At 48.6% G+C, this 21104-nt stretch overlaps 1 protein-coding gene across 1 annotated transcript; it reads right to left on the bottom strand.

Moving 5' to 3' along the window:
* Positions 1-1081: 1081 nt before the first annotated feature.
* Positions 1082-7205, bottom strand: LOC121008595 (nmrA-like family domain-containing protein 1). The gene is made up of 5 exons (XM_040441235.1): positions 7066-7205; positions 5384-5622; positions 4545-4794; positions 4215-4405; positions 1082-1298 (listed from the first exon to the last, which is right to left on the bottom strand). The coding sequence occupies exons 1-5, from the start codon at positions 7103-7105 to the stop codon at positions 1116-1118; spliced, it is 903 nt and encodes a 300-aa protein (XP_040297169.1). The 5' UTR covers positions 7106-7205; the 3' UTR covers positions 1082-1115.
* Between the last annotated feature and the right edge of the window lie 13899 nt (positions 7206-21104).

The raw sequence follows: 21104 nt of genomic DNA, 5'->3' as shown, positions 1-21104 counted from the left end.
CGTGTGCATGAGGCCTAACTGAAAAACTAGACTTTATGAAATTTTGTTACTCCATTAGATTTTCATACACTGTTTACTACGCAAACTTTGATGTAGATCAGGTCATTGTTGGGGTAAAACTCGTTCTGTTCAAAATTATTCAATGCTTTCCAAGAGCTTCATTCATTTAGGCATACTTCTGCCTAGCAAAATTTCATGACGTGTTACAAAAATTCTGACTTCGGATTTGTAATCCGCACACTCGATTTAGTATAGGACTAATGGTTTTTGCCCAATAGCAGACAAAATTATTATTATTTTTTGTTGCGAGGTGTAATGGGAGGGGCAGACATCAAACATGGTGCACCAGACAGAAGAGCGGGGCTCATTTCACCTTCCGTTCCTTCACATAACCCAGGGGCCTCTTCACCACATCTTTCGCGGCCGGGTCTTACCATCCAATAGTTAGAGGACATGCACACGTTCAGGATTCATGTGCGGAGAATCTGCACCGAAATCCGCAGGTGTTCGCAGGCAAATCCGTGCGGTCACTCTGCATCAGTTGGTGCGGATTTTCCGCATGCGGATTTTACTAAGTGAATAGAGAAAATCCGGTCAGGAAAAATAAAATAAATTGACATGCTGCAGATTTTAAAATCCGCACCGCAGGTCAAAATCTGCATCGTGTGCATTGAGAATTACAAATTCTCATAGAATACAATGTGCATGACCTACGGTGAGGATTTTCCACACGCAAATCCACGCAGAAAATCCGCACGCAATCCTGATCATGTGCATTTAGCCTAAGGGTGATGAGACTGACCAGGCCTGGGCCGGGCTCCCTGAAGGGGTCCATAGTAAGTGCACTGGCCGCCGGTGTGCCCCGATGCAGGCTCAGAGCGGGCAGTGCAAGACACAGGACAGAATCCTTGGGTCATTCTCCGCCCGCTCCGACTCTGCACTAAGTAGAGCCTAGAGTTCCAGTGTTGCCTGGAACGTTCCTTTAACTCACTGTCTGATCTGTGAGGTCAGCCCGTCTCGGTCATGTGACTTCAAATCATACAAAATAATAATAAATATACCCAGAGATTTTTCTGAAACTTTTTTTATTTTCAAAAATAAACCCGTCCCCCGGTTTACAAGGCTTTGATGAAGGCCTCCTTCTTCTCCTCCAGAAACTGCTGGAAGTTCTTGGTATTGGGGTTCAGTTTGTGGGTGAGCGCCACGTCCCGGTTGGGGATCATCAGGTAAAACTTGAACATGCTGGCCATTTCCTGTGCCCCGGGGAAGGGCAGCTTCTCATAAACCTCAGGAGAAATCTGAGAGACAAGAAAAAGCAATATTATAGGAGCTCTCTGGTCTACAGATGTTGGTGAGCTATCCTGAGGATAGCTGGAAGCAGATGTACACTCTGTAGCCCCCAGCACCAGCATACAGCGGCTCGGCTCCCATTCATTTGGATCTCAGCAGAGTTGCAGTACCCCAGTATGGCCACTACAGTGTGTACGGCGCTGTCTGCTTCCAGCTCCATTCATTGTATAGCTTTGGGCGCGGTGGCTGCCCGATACAATTGACTGGTGGACGGTGCCAGGTGTTTGAGCCCTACCTATCTGATATTGATGACCTGTCTAAATCCTGGAAGAAAAAAATAAAAAATAAACTTTAAATAACATTTAGCTATATGTCAGCTATATCCGTTTCCGGGAAAGCTGGGTAATTCTGATTCTGGCCAATGAACCCCTCAAATCATACCTGACAACTTTCTGAGAGAGGTATCCGGGAGGTCCCTGAGTTTTTTTTTTTTGGCATACACATGCCCCTTTTTCACAAACCGTGCCCATTTTAATGTATGCCATCCCCTTGACGCAGGCGAACCCATGCATTGTACATTTGGGAGCCTGCTGATGATGCGGGGGAGTTGGCAGGTATGCCTTAGATGCCGCAGTCAATGCTGAACCGCCATCCGTTTTATATATGCAGCAGCTCCATCTATAACCCTGACAAAATAGTTGCCATGGCAGCTGGTGGCTCAACAGTGGTCCCCAGGTCTTCCACCTTAGTACTCCTGTGAGGTCCTGACAGGCATAATACTCTGCAATACTGAAGTATTGCAGAGTATTATAGAAGAATTAGAGTGTCATAATGAGACTAAAATAAAGTAAGAAAAAAAAAAGCTTCACTAAAATGTTAAAGCAAAATGTAAAATCCCCTTGCCTAGCTAAAAAAAATAAAAAATAATGAAAAATCGGTTGTCGTTTTTTTTTATTTTTTTGCAGACACCCCCCTCCCCATACTTTTATAATCTCAGCTGCCAGTTTCTACCACTAGGAGGCAATCCGGGTTCAGCTTCTATTTAGCCAAATAGGAGCCTATACTCCTGTATACAGATTGCCACCTAGTGGCGAAAACAAGCAATTGCGCTTTTAATCTTATAGGTTTAGTTATCCCACGAACAGTATTTAGCACCTATCCAAATGATATTGTATTATATGAGTACAAGAATATGGTGGCTCACTCTGTCAATAGCTGTGGGTTGGGTGCTGCTAAGCCCGAATGACTCACCCAGTCATAAAAAGAAGTAGAAACAAATAATTGGAAGGCTGAGCACTCACCACCTGGGCCAAACAGAGATACGTATGGCTGATGGTGTCAATTAAATATTTATTATTACACCTAATGCAAATTTGAGAACTAAAATATACAATGATAAAAAACCAATAATATTACAATCTAACTGATAATAAAATGACGGATAACAATATGACTAATATAAAATACACTCCAATATGTTTAAAAAGATACAGGTAATTGCTGAGGTGAAAAAAACATCATTAAAATATATATAACATAGTATAATTAACTGCTATGGCATATAAAACCCTTGCGATTAAATAATATCGATAGTTTAAAATCCGATACATTTTCGCTGATAAAATGCCCAATACATTTTCGGATGACTGTGTGAACGAGAGTCACATTCGATAGTTTGTGTTCGATATTATAACAGATTCGGCATATATTCGCTGACTGAGATGCTGTGATTACACCTCCTGATATGGTATAGTTCAATTGCCGTACGACTTGCGCGCACACAGTGGCGTCCCACGTGGCTGGCAATGTCGAGTATGGCGGTACCGGATTACAGTTCGTCAGCTGGAACGGCTCGAATGATTCTGCGGTCACTGGTATTCACGATCTCCACTGAGGAAGGGGCTAGGAAAAGACCCTGAAACGCGTCTGGTTGTTTTAAGACCCGCACATAAGCTGATGGACATATTCTTATCCACATACTTTGGAATTGGATCCTTATCCCTGTGGAGCCCTCCATTATACGAGTTCGATTTTCTGGCATAGACATGAACGCCTCGATTTAAATATTCGGTTCTGACAACCGCGAGATCCCACCTGAATACCCTCCACAATTGGAGAAAGTTCGGAAGACCTTTGGAGATTGTGAATACCAGTGACCGCAGAATCATTCGAGCCGTTCCAGCCGACGAACTGTAATCCGGTACCGCCATACTCGACATTGCCAGCCACGTGGGACGCCACTGTGTGCGCGCAAGTCGTACGGCAATTGAACTATACCATATCAGGAGGTGTAATCACAGCATCTCAGTCAGAGAATATATGCCGAATCTGTTAGAATATCGAACACAATGTGACTCTCGTTCACACAGTCATCCGAAAATGTATTGGGCATTTTATCTGCGAAAATTTATCGAATTTTAAACTATCGATATTATTTAATCGCAAGGGTTTTATATGCCATAGCAGTTAATTATACTATGTTATATATATTTTAATGATGTTTTTTTCACCTCAGCAATTTACCTTTTATCTTGGAGTGTATTTTATATCAGTCATATTGTTATCCATCATTTTATTGTCAGATTGTAATATTATTGGTTTTTTATCATTGTATATTTTAGTTGTCAAATTTGCATTAGGTGTAATAATAAATATTTAATTGACACCATCAGCCATACTTGTACGTATCTCTGTTTGGCCCAGGTGGTGAGTGCTCAGCCTTCCAATTATTTGATATTATGTTATAGCTGGGGGTCTGCCCGACGGGAAGTTGGGTCGTGCGTTGGTCCATGGCTCTATTCACTTCTATGGGCTGACGGACCGCCCTGTATTCTACATAAACTGGTCTTCGTTCCTTCTTGGTCACTTCTATGTAATGGTATACAATCCTCCCCCTCCCCGGACACGAGGGGAGATGGCCTCACCTTGGCGTCCTTGATGACCTTGCCGGAGACTTTGGACATGATGGCGGCATATTGTGCTGCCGTCAGTTTCTCCGCACTGAGTCCGATGTCCTTCCCTTTATAATCCTTTGGACTCTTCAGGACGCTGAGAACTGCTGGCCCCAGATCCGACACAGAAATCCCGTCCATGGGGACGTCACACATGGGAAGCACTGCAAGAAAAACGAAGAACCAATAAAAATAAGTCTCCTTGGTGTCCCTAGCAGCCAATGACAGGACGCGTTTCATATTCCCAGCATTCTGATTGGTTGCTACACCCAATAAATGACCCCCGGAGACCCCAAGTCTCACCCAGCTCGTAGCTATTGCCATCCTTCGATTTCTGTGGTTTCATGAGAGTTAGGAAATTCTCAAAGTAGAAGGCGAGTCTCATGCTGGTCATGGGGCAGGAGATCTGTCGGAAATATTCCTCCACTTCCCCTTTACTGTCAAAATGCAAAACTTCCAGCTTCCCCTTCGTCAACTTGTTGACGTTCTCCAGTCCGCTGTAGATCACGTGCTGCAGGCCCAGGCGTTTGCACAAATCCGCGATAACTTTGCCCTGTAACGAAATAAGCTCTGCGGTAATCTGAAGCCATAGAGAATACAGGGGGAGTCATGGAGAATCAGGAGTGACTCTTCTGACAACCCGTAAGAACATCTCTAGGGGTTAACCCCTGGCGTCCTGTACAAACCAGTTCACTCGAAGTGCGAAAAGTCACTTTCAAGGATATCCTTCAAGGCTTCCTTATCTGCTGCACCCTGGGCCAATACCAACCCCAGGGGCCTTCCTATCATATCTGATGTAAAACCCCATGTTTCATAGCTTCATAGAGTGTAATGAGCATGGTATAGAGCAGGGATGCTCAACCTGCGGCCCTCCAGCTGTTGCAAAACTACAACTCCCAGCATACATGGACAGCTTACAGCTATCAGCCTACAGCAGGACATGGTGGAACTTGTAGTTTTACAACAGCTGGAGGGCCGCAGGTTGAGCATCCCTGGTATAGAAGATTCCTGCCCAGTGTAGTACACAAATTACACGGTAAAAACCATACTGCAATCTGTGCGCCTTGTGGTCACTGGTGGTATTGCAAGTTTAGATTATTTTTCTGAAAAGTTCCCAGTGATATGCCGACTGCAGGCCTCACCTGTTTCACCTCCTTCTCTTTACTGAAATGCTCCCAGAAGTTGGTGACCACGAACGCTCCATAAGCTCCGCACAACGCGGCCTCCAGGCTTTTCTCGTTGTCCAGATCAGCGGACACGACCTGCGCTCCGGCCTCCTTCAGCTTCACGGCTGCCGGTTTGCTGGTGTCCCGAGTCACTGCCCTGACCGCAAAGGAGCCGTCCTTCAAGAGGGCGCAGGCGACCGACCCCCCCTGAGAGCCTGAAAAATTAACATGTTAGGGAATAGCCCCCTCCTGCATATACAGAGCAGTAGAACCGGGTCGGGCGGGGGATCCATTACTTTTTCAATTCTATTTAAATACTGCTGTTCTGTAAATTTCATATATTCATAGCCTGCAATATCTGGTATAAGCGGGATGTATACTCCTCATGCATCGCTGCATTCAAGCCAATGGGTCCGCATCCGTGATATGGGATTTACACGACCGGTGCCCGTATATTGCAGACCCGCTGTTTGTGGTCTACAATACGGGCATGGACTGAATGGGACCTTAGGTTGTAAGGGTAACACCCAGGTTTTTGCTAATAAAAGGAATCTTCTGCCGTTTGGGGTCAGAAGAAGAAAGACTTAAGTACCACCATGAGTCATGTCTTCTCATTCTTCTGACCCTAGACAGCATTTTAAAGCGGACCAGAGTTTTCAAAAAAGTTTTGCATGATGGTTTACAATAATAACTTTGAAGGAATGTGTCTTTTTTGGGCTTCCCTAATGTTTTTTCAGCCATATTATTGCCTGTTTCGGCTGCACAGTTAGATGCATTTCCCTCAGAAGCAGGGGGCGTCTCACTTCTGTGGAATCTGCCAGCACTGTACTGCTGTGAAGTCCTTTGCCCTGCTTCCCACTATATTTGTTTTCAGCTCCAGAGCTCACAGAACAGATAAGAAAGGAGGGGGGGGGGGGGGGGGGTTAAATTATACTAAACAGATACACAGGAGGCTCCTATAACCTTTAAAAGCAGTGTAGAAGAAGTTCTTTTAGCAAGCTCAGCATCTCAGCTAGCTCTGGCACGCCCCATTTCTTGTGAGCGTGTTCCGTGTCTCTTTTACTAGGGACCGATCTGAACTTAGGTGGAAGTGAGACCCGGGTGACCTTGCCTTTATAGCCATTTTAGGTGGACGCAGGCTATTTTTTTTTTAAATGACGCGATTCAGATCATTTTCTATGAAATTAAATGGTGTGAAAGGGACTGTTTAAGATTTGTAGCAGATAACGTGCTTAGATCCCTTGTTTAGGGATCATACAAAAAGTCACAGCATAGCCAGAGCTATAGCAGGTCGTAGTCAACTGGGGTCTGAGGGACACAGGATTATAAATGGGATGTGGTAAGATAGCCTCCCCTGCAGCCGTGGGGCCCTGGCAGGATAGCCTCCCCTGCAGCCGTGGGGTCCTGGCAGGATAGCCTCCCCTGCAGCCATGGGGCCCTGGCAGGATAGCCTCCCCTGCAGCCATGGGGCCCTGGCAGGATAGCCTCCCCTGCAGCCATGGGGCCCTGGCAGGATAGCCTCCCCTGCAGCCGTGGGGCCCTGGTAAGAAAGTCTCCCCTGCAGCCGTGGGGCCCAGGTAAGAAAGTCTCCCCTGCAGCCATGGGGCCCTAGCAGGATAGCAGTGTTATTTCTGCTGCACTCTATGACTTGCACTTACCTGTGGCTCCGAACACGGTGATAATCTTCTTTGACGCCATGTGGATCCGTGCAGCTCTAGTAGGACTGTTCGTGTACAAGGATCAGGTGCTGCTTTCTTATACTGCAGCCCTACCCCAGTGACTCAGCATGGGGAAGAGATTTCATTTATTTAGGTTTTGGGCGTGCCCGCTGCTTTTGAATTCAGGTAGATTAAGGCCTCTTTAGGACCTGGTCCTTACCACTGATAGGAAATAGCCAGCTCACACTGAGTCGGCTATTTACTATCACTGGTAAGGACCAGGTTTCCCCCCTAGTGTTTATATAGTGTATATAGCCAGTTCACAGTGAGTTGGCTAAATACTATACTTCGTAAGGACCTGGTCCCTGATCTAGTTATTGAACTGTGTTAGGATTTAGTTGATTTTTAATGACTTGGTGAAATCCCCTAGTCTATTATGACCTGGTCCTTAACTATGTCCAGTAACACATCTTCTACATGGATACAGTGTTATAGTATACAATGAAGTTATATAGGGGACTATAGTAGAATGAGCCTCTTTTATGTTTATTTTTATATTTGAAAAATCTTTAAAATAACCAAAAAAACTGTCATGTGACTTTGGAGTACTTGTATCGGTAGAAATGTCCGGTCCTATGATATTCATGGTAAAGCGCTTTCCAGACCCATGTGATGTCTGTTGGCTATTTCCTATCACTGTTAAGGACTAGGTCCTTAAGGAGTATAGTATTTAGCCAACTCTCTGTGAACCGGCTATATACTACTCTGTAAGGACCTGGTCCTTGCCAGTGATAGTAAATAGCCGACTTAGGCCTCTTTCACACTTGCGTTGTTGGGATCCGGCGTGCACTTCCGTTGCCGGAGGTGCCCGCCGGATCCGGGAAAACGCAAGTGTACTGAAAGCATTTGAAGACGGAGCCGTCTTCAAAATGCTTTCAGTGTTACTATGGCAGCCAGGACGCTATTAAAGTCCTGGTTGCCATAGTAGGAGCGGGGAGCGGGGGAGCGGTATACTTACAGTCCGTGCGGCTCCCGGGGCGCTCCAGAATGACGTCAGGGCGCCCCATGCGCATGGATGACGTGATCCATGTGATCACATGATCCATGCGCTTGGGGCGGCCTGACGTCACTCTGGAGCGCCCCGGGGAGCCGCACGGACGGTAAGTATACTGCTCCCCCGCTCCCCGCTACACTTTACCATGGCTGCCAGGACTTTAGCGTCCCGGCAGCCATGGTAATCACTCTGAAAAAGCTAAACGACGTTTAGCTTAAGGCCGGATCCGGATCAATGCCTTTCAATGGGCATTAATTCCGGATCCGACCTTGCGGCAAGTCTTCAGGATTTTTGGCCGGAGCAAAAAGCGCAGCATGCTGCGGTATTTTCTCCAGCCAAAAAACGTTCCGTTCCGGAACTGAAGACATCCTGATGCATCCTGAACGGATTTCTCTCTATTCAGAATGCATTAGGATAAAACTGATCAGGATTCTTCCGGCATAGATGCCGGAAGAAAAGAACGCAAGTGTGAAAGGGCCCTTAGTGTGAGCTAGCTATTTCCTATCACCGGTAAGGACCTTTTTGCCCCCTAGTGTTCAGGTCCTGAACTGAAATAGTATATAGCCAGTCATGGGTGTAGAAACCCCCAAAAATCTGGGGGGGGACAGCATTTTTGTTCGCCGGGTATTGTATATAATTTACTTACAGTTCTGAAGACTCAGGGGTGCTGGCTGGCTTGGCCTCAGGGGTGCTGGCTGGCTTGGCCTCAGGGGTGCTGGCTTGGCCGGCCAGAAGCAGTGTGGGAGACTGTGAGGCCTTTTTCTCCAAGCTGCTCCGGATCAGTGCTCTGGGCAGCTGGGCTCCGGGCTGGAAGTGGGCACAATAAGAAAAATATATTTTTCATTACACCTCAGGTCAGACCACCAATCAGACCCCCAATGTTAATCAGACCTCAGCTAACAGCCCCAATAAGATCCCCAATGTTAATAAGACCTCAGATCACACCTCAGCTCAGACCCCAATATGAATGACCCCCAATCAGACCTCAGATAAGAGCCCCATGCCTCATAGCAGCCCCCAGTGCCTCTCATCAGCCCCCCTGGCGCCTCTCATCAGCCAGTAATAACAGCCCCCCCCAATCATGTGCCAGTAATAACAGACCCCCCAATCATGTGCCAGTAATAACAGACCCCCCAATCATGTGCCAGTAATAACAGACCCCCCAATCATGTGCCAGTAATAACAGACCCCCCAAATCATGTGCCAGTAATACCAGGGCCCCCCAAATCATGTGCCAGTAATACCAGGGCCCCCCAAATCATGTGCCAGTAATACCAGCCCCCCCAATCATGTGCCAGTAATACCAGGGCCCCCCCAATCATGTTCCAGTAATACCAGACCCCCCCCCCCCAATTATGTGCCAGTAATACCAGACCCCCCAATCATGTGCCAGTAATACCAGGGCCCCCCCAAATTCCCCAATCATGTGCCAGTAATACCAGGGCCCCCCCAAATTATGTGCCAGTAATACCAGACCCCCCCCCCAATCATGTGCCAGTAATACCAGACCCCCCCCCCCCAATCATGTGCCAGTAATACCAGGGCCTCCCCAAATTCCCCAATCATGTGCCAGTAATACCAGGGCCCCCCCATTATGTGCCAGTAAAAAAAACTAAGCATTGTATATAGTTAAAAAAATATAATTAAACACTTATACTTACCTCTTTGGAGCGATGCGATGCAGGCCTCTTCTGGCCTGTGTCCCACTCCAGCATTGTATGGCTCAGGCGGCGCGATGACGTCATCGCGCCACCTACACCGGCCTCTGAAAGGCTGCCGGCCTAGTAGTGCCGGCAGCCTATCAGAGGAACAGGAAAGGGACACACCTCCCTTCTCCTCCGCAGCCTTCTGTTTGTATCGCTGTCCTGAGGACGGCGATACAAACAGAAACAGATTACTATGGAGATGAGCGCTTCGCTTCCACAATGGAAGCGCTCATCTCAGTGCCTGCCCCGCCGCCGCCGCACAGTGCCTGCCCCGCCGCCGCTGGCCTGGGGGGGATTTGACCAAACCTGTCCCCCCCGCATTATTTCCTGGGGGGGATCCGTCCCCCCCGCATGTAGCCAGTTCACAGTGAGTTGGCTAAATGCTATACTCCGTAAGGACCTGGTCCTCACCAGTGATAGGAAATAGCCGACTGTAGAGGAGCTGTCTATTTCCCATAATTTGTAGGGACCTCTTCTTCTGCTTCGTTGATCTGGTTATTGAACTCTGTTAGGATTTAGTTGTTTCTCAATGACTTGGCTAAATCCCCTTGTCTATTAGGACCTGGTCATTAACTACGACCAGTAACACAGCTACATGGATACAGTGTTGTAGTATACAAAAAAGTTATATAGGTGACTATTGTAGAATAAGCCTCTTTTATGTTTATTTTTATTTCTGAAAATTCTTTACAATAAACAATAAAAAAATATATATCATGTGACTTCTGAGCACTTGTATCTTCAGAAATGTCGTTCCTGTGATATTCATGGTTAAGCGCTTTGCAGAAACATCTGGTCATGTGATCTCTGTACTTTCCTTGTATGGATTATACTTACCTGCTCAGTGGCACCCGCGTCGCTGCGGATTTCTGTATGGCCACTGCTGCATCTCCATGTCGTTCGGATCAGGCCGCAACAGTGACCAGACCCAAGGGGGCTCGTTCCAGTCGCGGCATGCTATTGCCTGCTCTCCCCGTTGCCAGGTATTTTGATCCGAGTGACGGGGAGATGCACCGGCGGCCATGCAGGGATCGGGAGCGACGCGGGTGCCCTGAGCACGTATAATCCATACAAGGAGCCCGGGCATTGGCAGAGATATTTTCGATATCAGATAACCCCTTTAACATTATTTGTTTAAAAAACAAATTAGAAATTTCCTATATTCTCAAAAGGACCTTTTCCATCTATTTTGTACTAGGGAGGATTCATACTTCTGAGGTCCTTTGCAAGGATAGGATTTAGCCGACTCGCACTGAAGTGACTATTTCCCGTACCCCAAAAGGACCTTTTCCCCTCTATTATGGAGTATGGAGGATTCATACTGCTGTGGTTCTTTTCAGGGATAGGATTTAGCCGGCTCACACTGAAGTAACTATTTCCCGTACCCCAAAAGGACCTTTTCCCCTCTATTATGGAGTACGGAGGATTCATACTGCCGAGGTCCTTTTCAAGGATAGGATTTAGGCTCCATTCACACGTCCACAATATGGGTCCGCAATTTTGTGGAACGGGTGCGGACCCATTAATTTCCAATGGGGACGGAAAAGATGCGGACAGCACACTATGTGCTCTCCGCATCCACACTTCCGTTTCCGCCAAAAAAACATATTACTTACCGGTAATTTCCTTTTCATGAATCCTCCATGATGGCATACCATGAGGGATGACCGCCTCCAACCAGGTAGGGATAGGAAGAATAAATTTGAACCTCCTCCGACTCCTCCTCAATGTCTTTCTGATCCGACAGCCTAGAGAGTTTTTTCCTTCTTTTTTTCCACACCCATACACTGTATACCAAATATTAGTTTTTGTTTTTTTGGGGGGGAAGGGGGGGGGGGGGGAGACCCATGCCATCATGGAGGATTCATGAAAAGGAATTTACCGGTAAGTAATATGGTCTTTGCCTTTCATCCTCCATGACGGCATACCATGAGATATAACAGATTAATCCTTGTTTAGGGAGGGACTATAGCCTGCAAACTTTCCTTCCAAAGGAAGGCTCTTGCTTTGCCGTAGTATCCACTCTGTAATGTCTGGTAAATGTGACCATGTTGCAGCCCTACAAATTTGTTCTATGGAGGCATTAGCTTTTTCCGCCTAGGATGTAGAGACTGATCTTGTAGAATGGGCTTTTAGATTTCCTGGTGGGGTCTCACCCAGGGTATTGTAGGACTCAGATATACAGGGAGTGCAGAATTATTAGGCAAGTTGTATTTTTGAGGATTAATTTTATTATTGAACAACAACCATGTTCTCAATGAACCCAAAAAACTCATTAATATCAAAGCTGAATATTTTTGGAAGTAGTTTTTAGTTTGTTTTTAGTTTTAGCTATTTTAGGGGGATATCTGTGTGTGCAGGTGACTATTACTGTGCATAATTATTAGGCAACTTAGCAAAAAACAAATATATACCCATTTCAATTATTTATTTTTACCAGTGAAACCAATATAACATCTCAACATTCACAAATATACATTTCTGACATTCAAAAACAAAACAAAAACAAATCAGTGACCAATATAGCCACCTTTCTTTGCAAGGACACTCAAAAGCCTGCCATCCATGGATTCTGTCTGTGTTTTGATCTGTTCACCATCAACATTGCGTGCAGCAGCAACCACAGCCTCCCAGACACTGTTCAGAGAGGTGTACTGTTTTCCCTCCTTGTAAATCTCACATTTGATGATGGACCACAGGTTCTCAATGGGGTTCAGATCAGGTGAACAAGGAGGCCATGTCATTAGATTTTCTTCTTTTATACCCTTTCTTGCCAGCCACGGTGTGGAGTACTTGGACGCGTGTGATGGAGCATTGTCATGCATGAAAATCATGTTTTTCTTGAAGGATGCAGACTTCTTCCTGTACCACTGCTTGAAGAAGGTGTCTTCCAGAAACTGCCAGTAGGACTGGGAGTTGAGCTTGACTCCATCCTCAACCCGAAAAGGCCCCACAAGCTCATCTTTGATGATACCAGCCCAAACCAGTACTCCACCTCCACCTTGCTGGCGTCTGAGTCGGACTGGAGCTCTCTGCCCTTTACCAATCCAGCCACGGGCCCATCCATCTGGCCCATCAAGACTCACTCTCATTTCATCAGTCCATAAAACCTTAGAAAAATCAGTCTTGAGATATTTCTTGGCCCAGTCTTGACGTTTCAGCTTGTGTGTCTTGTTCAGTGGTGGTCGTCTTTCAGCCTTTCTTACCTTGGCCATGTCTCTGAGTATTGCACACCTTGTGCTTTTGGGCACTCCAGTGATGTTGCAGCTCTGAAATATGGCCAAACTGGTGGCAAGTGGCATCTTGGCAGCTGCACGCTTGACTTTTCTCAGTTCATGGGCAGTTATTTTGCGCCTTGGTTTTTCCACACGCTTCTTGTGACCCTGTTGACTATTTTGAATGAAACGCTTGATTGTTCGATGATCACGCTTCAGAAGCTTTGCAATTTTAAGAGTGCTGCATCCCTCTGCAAGATATCTCACTATTTTTGACTTTTCTGAGCCTGTCAAGTCCTTCTTTTGACCCATTTTGCCAAAGGAAAGGAAGTTGCCTAATAATTGTGCACACCTAATATAGGGTGTTGATGTCATTAGACCACACCCCTTCTCATTACAGAGATGCACATCACCTAATATGCTTAATTGGTAGTAGGCTTTCGAGCCTATACAGCTTGGAGTAAGACAACATGCATAAAGAGGATGATGTGGTCAGAATACTCATTTGCCTAATAATTCTGCACGCAGTGTAGGCATTTTTATCCATCTGGACAAGGAATTTGTTGTGGCTTTATGACCCTTATAAGTCCCTAGTAACTGTACAAATAGGTAGTCTGATCTCCTGAAGGGTTTTGTGGCTTCTAGATAAGCCGGGATGGCTCTCCGTACATCCAGTTTGTGGAATTTAACTTCCCCTTCCGATTTTGGATTAGAACAGAAAGAGGGAACCGTCATTTCCTCCTGTCTGTGGAAATGAGTAACAACTTTAGGTAGGAAGGAATTGTCTAACCTAAACACTACTTTGTCAGGGAATACCGTAAAGAAAGGGTCCACGATTTTCAGGGCCTGAATCTCACTTACCCTACGCGCTGAGGTAATTGCCACTAGGAATAACGTCTTCAGTGTAATATATTTTAACGGGACTTCTGAAAGAGGCTCAAAGGGGCCCAAAGTTAACACAGACAAGACTAGATTAAGATCCCAAGGGGGAACCGCGGGTCTTAGAAAGGGTCTTAATCTATCTGCTCCTCTCAGATATCGGATGACCCAAGGATGGTCTGCAATCTTTTTATCAAACACGGAACATAAAGCTGATATGTGGACCCTTAAAGTATTTGGGCGCAACCCTTTCTGAAATCCAGATTGTAAAAATCCCAATATACTGTAGTTTGAATAGAGAACTCCTGGGATGAATATTTGGACCAGTAACACCAGCCGCAGAATATTTTCCAGACCCTGGAATAAATCCTGGAGGTAATCTCCTTCCTGCTGGCTGCCATGGTGTTAATGATGGAATCTGATAAGACTTAAACTCTTAAAGTTAGCCTCTCAGATTACAGGCAGCCAGATGTCATTTTTCCTTTTTGGGGTGGTGAACTGGACCCTGGGACAATAGATATTGCTTCCAGGGAAGCATCCACGGGCTCTGTACTGACACAGGCCGGGAGCTCCCAAAGATGTTTCCTTTCCCTGCTTTGGTGTGCACGGGGTTAAGGTGTGCTTGGTAGGTGTGGTGGGTGTGACCTCAGGCCTCCTATATGTTGGTGTGGTGGAGCCAAGGTGTCAGTTTGGTTTGTTTGTCAGCTTGGTGTGGAGCTCTGCTCCTGGGCTGAAGGATACTGTCTGTGTGAGCTATCCTTATTTGTTATTTTGTCACGGCGGGGAGTGGGGAAAACCCCCCACCGTGCAAAGGCAGAGACTGCAATGCCAGATAGGAAGGAACAGGGAGCAGGTCACCACCTAAAGCAACCCTGAACTCACCTTAGACTCCTACCGCATGAGGCGCCTCAGAAGGTAAGGGGGCTCATGCTCACCAACCTTTGACCCTACTAAAGCCCTAGGCCTAATGGCAGGGCAGAGACCACCCATTCATCCAACACCACGGATGAATGGTGTCTCAAACGGCCCAGTGGCAAGCAGGATAGAAGGCCATGGGCTAAACAGTACGGCAGGTAAGTTACACAGTAACATAACTATGCAATCCTCACTTACCTGCCGTAGCCATGATGGAAGGTGGCTCCAAGCTGGAAAAGCCCACAGGCGAGTCTTCGCTTAAACCCCTCCGGGAAAGCCCGCCCCTTCCGGAGCCTCATACAACAATCAAACCTCCAAGCAAAACCCGCACCATAACTACATACACCAGGTGGGGGGAGGAATGACAGAAACACACCGGAGGGGACAACAGACAAAGAAAGAAATACAAAATAAAATAAGGATAGCTCACACAGATAGTATCATTCAGCCCAGGAGCAGAGCTCCACACCAAGCTGACAAACAAACCAAACTGACACTCAGGCTCCACTACACCAACATATAGGAGGCCTGAGGTCACACCCACCACACCTACCAAGCACACCTTAACCCCGTGCACACCAAAGCAGGGAAAGGAAACATCCTAAAAGGGAAAGCGCACACACATGCATAAAAACAAGTTGCCACCGGCAACCAACATGCGCAGCGAAAATATCGCGGCACACACCGATGCCGTGACACTCAGACTGGGAAGAGTGATCCTTGGCCTCAGCCGAGGCTGGATCCTAGGTTGGGATCCCTATGTCTGGGAGCTCCTACTAACACAGCCTACCCCAAGCAGGGGGGGGCTGGTACACTAACTTAACTTCCTCTCCTCCTCATGAGACAGGACATGGGACCAGCCCACTTCTGCTCACAGAGGGGAGACTAGACTGGAATAAGCTATTCCAGTCTAGCAATACTAAACTGGCAAAGGTCCTGCTAAACATATTGCTGCCACCTGCTGGTGCACATGAAAATTACAGAATATATATAAATAACAGGCTCAGAGAATACATATAAAGGAAAATGCAATGTTAGATTACACAAGATGACAATAAATATACACCTAGCATGATGTAGCAGGGAACTAGAGTTTAGTGACATACTCCGGGATGTTACATTACCAGCACCCCACTGGTCCCCCATGTACCCCCAGACTACACCCACACTGTTACCAGCACCCCACTGGTCCCCCATGTACCCCCAGACTACACCCACACTGTTACCAGCACCCCACTGGTCCCCCATGTACCCCCAGACTACAACCACACTGTTGCCAGCACCCCACTGGTCCCCCATGTACCCCCAGACTACACCCACACTGTTACCAGCACCCCACTGGTCCCCCATGTACCCCCAGACTACACCCACACTGTTACCAGCAACCCACTGGTCCCCCATGCACCCCCAGACTACACCTACACTGTTACCAGCACCCCACTGGTCCCCCATGTACCCCCAGACTACACCCACACTTTTACCAGCACCCACTGGTCCCCCATGTACCCCCAGACTACACCCACACTGTTACAAGCACCCCACTGGTCCCCCATGTACCCCCAGACTACACCCACACTGTTACGAGCACCCCACTGGTCCCCCATGTACACCCAGACTACACCCACACTGTTACTAGCAACCCACTGGTCCCCCATGCACCCCCAGACTACACCTACACTGTTACCAGCACCCCACTGGTCCCCCATGTACCCCCAGACTACACCCACACTGTTACCAGCACCCACTGGTCCCCCATGTACCCCCAGACTACACCCACACTGTTACAAGCACCCACTGGTCCCCCATGTACCCCCAGACTACACCCACACTGTTACAAGCACCCCACTGGTCCCCCATGTACCCCCAGACTACACCCACACTGTTACCAGCACCCACTGGTCCCCCATGTACCCCCAGACTACACCCACACTGTTACCAGCACCCACTGGTCCCCCATGTACCCCCAGACTACACCCACACTGTTACAAGCACCCCACTGGTCCCCCATGTACCCCCAGACTACACCCACACTGTTACCAGCACCCCACTGGTCCCCCAAGTACCCCCAGACTACACCCACACTGTTACCAGCAACCCACTGGTCCCCCATGTACCCCCAGACTACACCCACACTGTTACCAGCACCCCACTGGTCCCCCATGTACCCCCAGACTACACCCACACTGTTACCAGCAACCCACTGGTCCCCCATGTACCCCCAGACTACACCCACACTGTTACCAGCACCCACTGGTCCCCCATGTACCCCAGACTACACCCACACTGTTACCAGCAACCCACTGGTCCCCCATGTACCCCCCAGACTACACCCACACTGTTACCAGCACCCCACTGGTCCCCCATGTACCCCCAGACTACACCCACACTGTTACCAGCACCCCACTGGTCCCCCATGTACCCCCAGACTACACCCACACTGTTACAAGCAACCCACTGGTCCCCCATGTACCCCCCAGTCTACACCTACACTGTTACCAGCACCCCACTGGTCCCCCATGTACCCCCAGACTACACCCACACTGTTACCAGCACCCCACTGGTCCCCCATGTACCCCCAGACTACACCCACACTGTTACCAGCAACCCACTGGTCCCCCATGTACCCCCAGACTACACCCACACTGTTACCAGCAACCCATTGGTCCCCCATGTACCCCCCAGACTACACCCACACTGTTACCAGCACCCCACTGGTCCCCCATGTACCCCCAGACTACACCCACACTGTTACCAGCACCCCACTGGTCCCCCATGTACCCCCAGACTACACCCACACTGTTACAAGCAACCCACTGGTCCCCCATGTACCACCCAGTCTACACCTACACTGTTACCAGCACCCCACTGGTCCCCCATGTACCCCCAGACTACACCCACACTGTTACCAGCACCCACTGGTCCCCCATGTACCCCCCAGTCTACACCTACACTGTTACCAGCACCCCACTGGTCCCCCATGTACCCCCAGACTACACCTACACTGTTACCAGCAACCCACTGGTCCCCCATGTACCCCCAGACTACACCTACACTGTTACCAGCAACCCACTGGTCCCCCATGTACCCCCCAGTCTACACCTACACTGTTACCAGCAACCCACTGGTCCCCCATGTACCCCCAGACTACACCCACACTGTTACCAGCACCCCACTGGTCCCCCATGTACCCCCCAGACTACACCCACACTGTTACAAGCAACCCACTGGTCCCCCAAGTACCCCCAGACTACACCCACACTGTTACCAGCACCCCACTGGTCCCCCATGTACCCCCAGACTACACCCACACTGTTACCAGCAACCCACTGGTCCCCCATGTACCCCCAGACTACACCCACATTGTTACCAGCAACCCACTGGTCCCCCATGTACCCCCAGACTACACCCACACTGTTACCAGCACCCCACTGGTCCCCCATGTACCCCCAGACTACACCCACACTGTTACCAGCACCCCACTGGTCCCCCATGTACCCCCAGACTACACCCACACTGTTACCAGCACCCCACTGGTCCCCCATGTACCCCCAGACTACACCTACACTGTTACAAGCAACCCACTGGTCCCCCATGTACCCCCAGACTACACCCACACTGTTACCAGCAACCCACTGGTCCCCCATGTACCCCCAGACTACACCCACACTGTTACCAGCAACCCACTGGTCCCCCATGTACCCCCCAGACTACACCTACACTGTTACAAGCAACCCACTGGTCCCCCATGTACCCCCAGACTACACCCACATTGTTACCAGCAACCCACTGGTCCCCCATGTACCCCCAGACTACACCCACACTGTTACCAGCAACCCACTGGTCCCCCATGTACCCCCAGACTACACCTACACTGTTACAAGCACCCCACTGGTCCCCCATGTACCCCCAGACTACACCCACACTGTTACCAGCACCCCACTGGTCCCCCATGTACCCCCAGACTACACCCACACTGTTACCAGCACCCCACTGGTCCCCCATGTACCCCCAGACTACACCCACACTGTTACCAGCACCCCATTGGTCCCCCATGTACCCCCAGACTACACCCACACTGTTACCAGCAACCCACTGGTCCCCCATGTACCCCCAGACTACACCTACACTGTTACAAGCAACCCACTGGTCCCCCATGTACCCCCAGACTACACCCACACTGTTACCAGCACCCCACTGGTCCCCCATGTACCCCCCAGACTACACCTACACTGTTACAAGCAACCCACTGGTCCCCCATGTACCCCCAGACTACACCCACACTGTTACAAGCACCCCACAAGCTTTACATATACCTTTCATAAGGGACAAAAAAAAAAACATCTCATGCATGCCACCATCCTCTATGTCCCTCCAGCACACCGTGCCAGTGCTAAACCATGTTACCCCAGTGCACCCACAGAATCCTAACTAGTAGTACACCATTATGAACGTGCCTAAACTGTACTCCCCAAATCCTGACCTAGCCCACCTCTAACCCAGTTAAAGGGGTCCTCTCACTTCAGCACATAGCATTCATCATGTAGATCCGGCATGCTCAACCTGAGGCCCTTCAGCTGTTGCAAAACTACAACTACCATCATTCCCGTACATCCTACAGCTTTCAGCCTACAGAAGGGCATGGTGGGAGTTGTAGTTTTACAACAGCTGAAGGGCCGCAGGTTGAGCATGCCTGATGTAGATAAAGTTAATACAAGCCACCTTCTAATGTATTGTGATCCTCCATGTTGCCTCCATTGCTGGCTAGATTCATTTTTCCATCACAGACAAAAAAAGCCTTGTATGCAGCACTTTTTTGTCTGGTATAAAGTCAGATCCTAAACAGAAACTGAACGGACTCCATCATAGTCGGCGGGGTCTGTTCAGCTTCTTCCCTGTCTGTTAGGCTGAGCTCATATCACATTTTTATCATACATTTAATGTACGCCAAAAAATGTATATATGTTACCAGGTGCCTCAGACAGATGCCATACTGTGGCATCACCTTAGAGTACCATAGTGTAAAAAAATATATATGTTAGCCTATACCAGTGGTGCACTACACCTCCCATCCTGCAGAGTCCTACAACAAACCTTTGCTTTACTTTTTTTACAATGGAACTCTATGGTGACGGATGCCACAGTATGGCGTCAGTGAGGCGTCCGACAAAAAGCCACCCTTACGTACCCCATCCAGAACTTCCTTTATTTCTGCTCATCTAACAGAGCAGAACAGAAATAAATAGCGGTGGTGTGAACGGGGCCTAAGAGGTGAGCGTGCAGGAAACCGTTACTGGTCTAAATAACATGAGGTAATTATAGTGAAGTGATAAAGTCCGGTCCAATATGGCGGATCCTCCCTGTACTTTACCACTTGGCTTTAATAGCCTGCATTCGCTACATGCATCTCACACACACATCAGTGCGTGGGGTGCAGCGTGTGTGAGGTGCGTGTGGTATTAGAAGCGTGTGGGGCAGTGTGAGGTGCGTGTGGTATTAGAAGTGTGTGGGGCAGTTTGAGGTGCGTGTGGTATTAGAAGCGTGTGGGGCAGTGTGAGGTGCGTGTGGTATTAGAAGCGTGTGGGGCAGTGTGAGGAGCGTGTGGTATTAGAAGCGTGTGAGGCAGTGTGAGGTGCGTGTGGTATTAGAAGCGTGTGGGGCAGTATGAGGTGCGTGTGGTATTAGAAGCGTGTGGGGCAGTGTGAGGAGCGTGTGGTATTAGAAGCGTGTGGGGCAGTATGAGGTGCATGTGGTATTAGAAGCGTGTGGGGCAGTGTGAGGTGCGTGTGGTATTAGAAGCGTGTGGGGCAGTGTGAGGTGCGTGTGGTATTAGAAGCGTGTGGGGCAGTGTGAGGTGCGTGTGGTATTAGAAGCGTGTGGGGCAGTGTGAGGAGCGTGTGGTATTAGAAGCGTGTGGGGCAGTATGAGGTGCATGTGGTATTAGAAGCGTGTGGGGCAGTGTGAGGTGCGTGTGGTATTAGAAGCGTGTGGGGCAGTGTGAGGTGCGTGTGGTATTAGAAGCGTGTGGGGCAGTGTGAGGTGCGTGTGGTATTAGAAGCGTGTGGGGCAGTGTGAGGTGCGTGTGGTATTAGAAGCGTGTGGGGCAGTATGAGGTGCGTGTGGTATTAGAAGCGTGTGGGGCAGTGTGAGGAGCGTGTGGTATTAGAAGCGTGTGGGGCAGTATGAGGTGCATGTGGTATTAGAAGCGTGTGGGGCAGTGTGAGGTGCGTGTGGTATTAGAAGCGTGTGGGGCAGTGTGAGGTGCGTGTGGTA

The sequence above is a fragment of the Bufo bufo genome, chromosome 7 (genome assembly GCF_905171765.1).
Source record: "Bufo bufo chromosome 7, aBufBuf1.1, whole genome shotgun sequence".
In the NCBI taxonomy this organism is placed as follows: Eukaryota; Metazoa; Chordata; class Amphibia; order Anura; family Bufonidae; genus Bufo; species Bufo bufo.
Note: the sequence above shows the minus strand (reverse complement) of the source record. Positions and strands in the feature narration are given on the sequence as shown.

Bases quoted from the DNA above. Each gene is read 5' to 3' on its own strand.
- LOC121008595 (XM_040441235.1), bottom strand. From the start codon at position 7,105: ATGGCGTCAAAGAAGATTATCACCGTGTTCGGAGCCACAG. The intron at 5,623-7,065 runs GTAAGTGCAAGT...TTAATTTTTCAG, and splicing joins CACCGTGTTCGGAGCCACAG to GCTCTCAGGGGGGGTCGGTC. The intron at 4,795-5,383 runs GTGAGGCCTGCA...ATTTCGTTACAG, and splicing joins AAGAGAAGGAGGTGAAACAG to GGCAAAGTTATCGCGGATTT.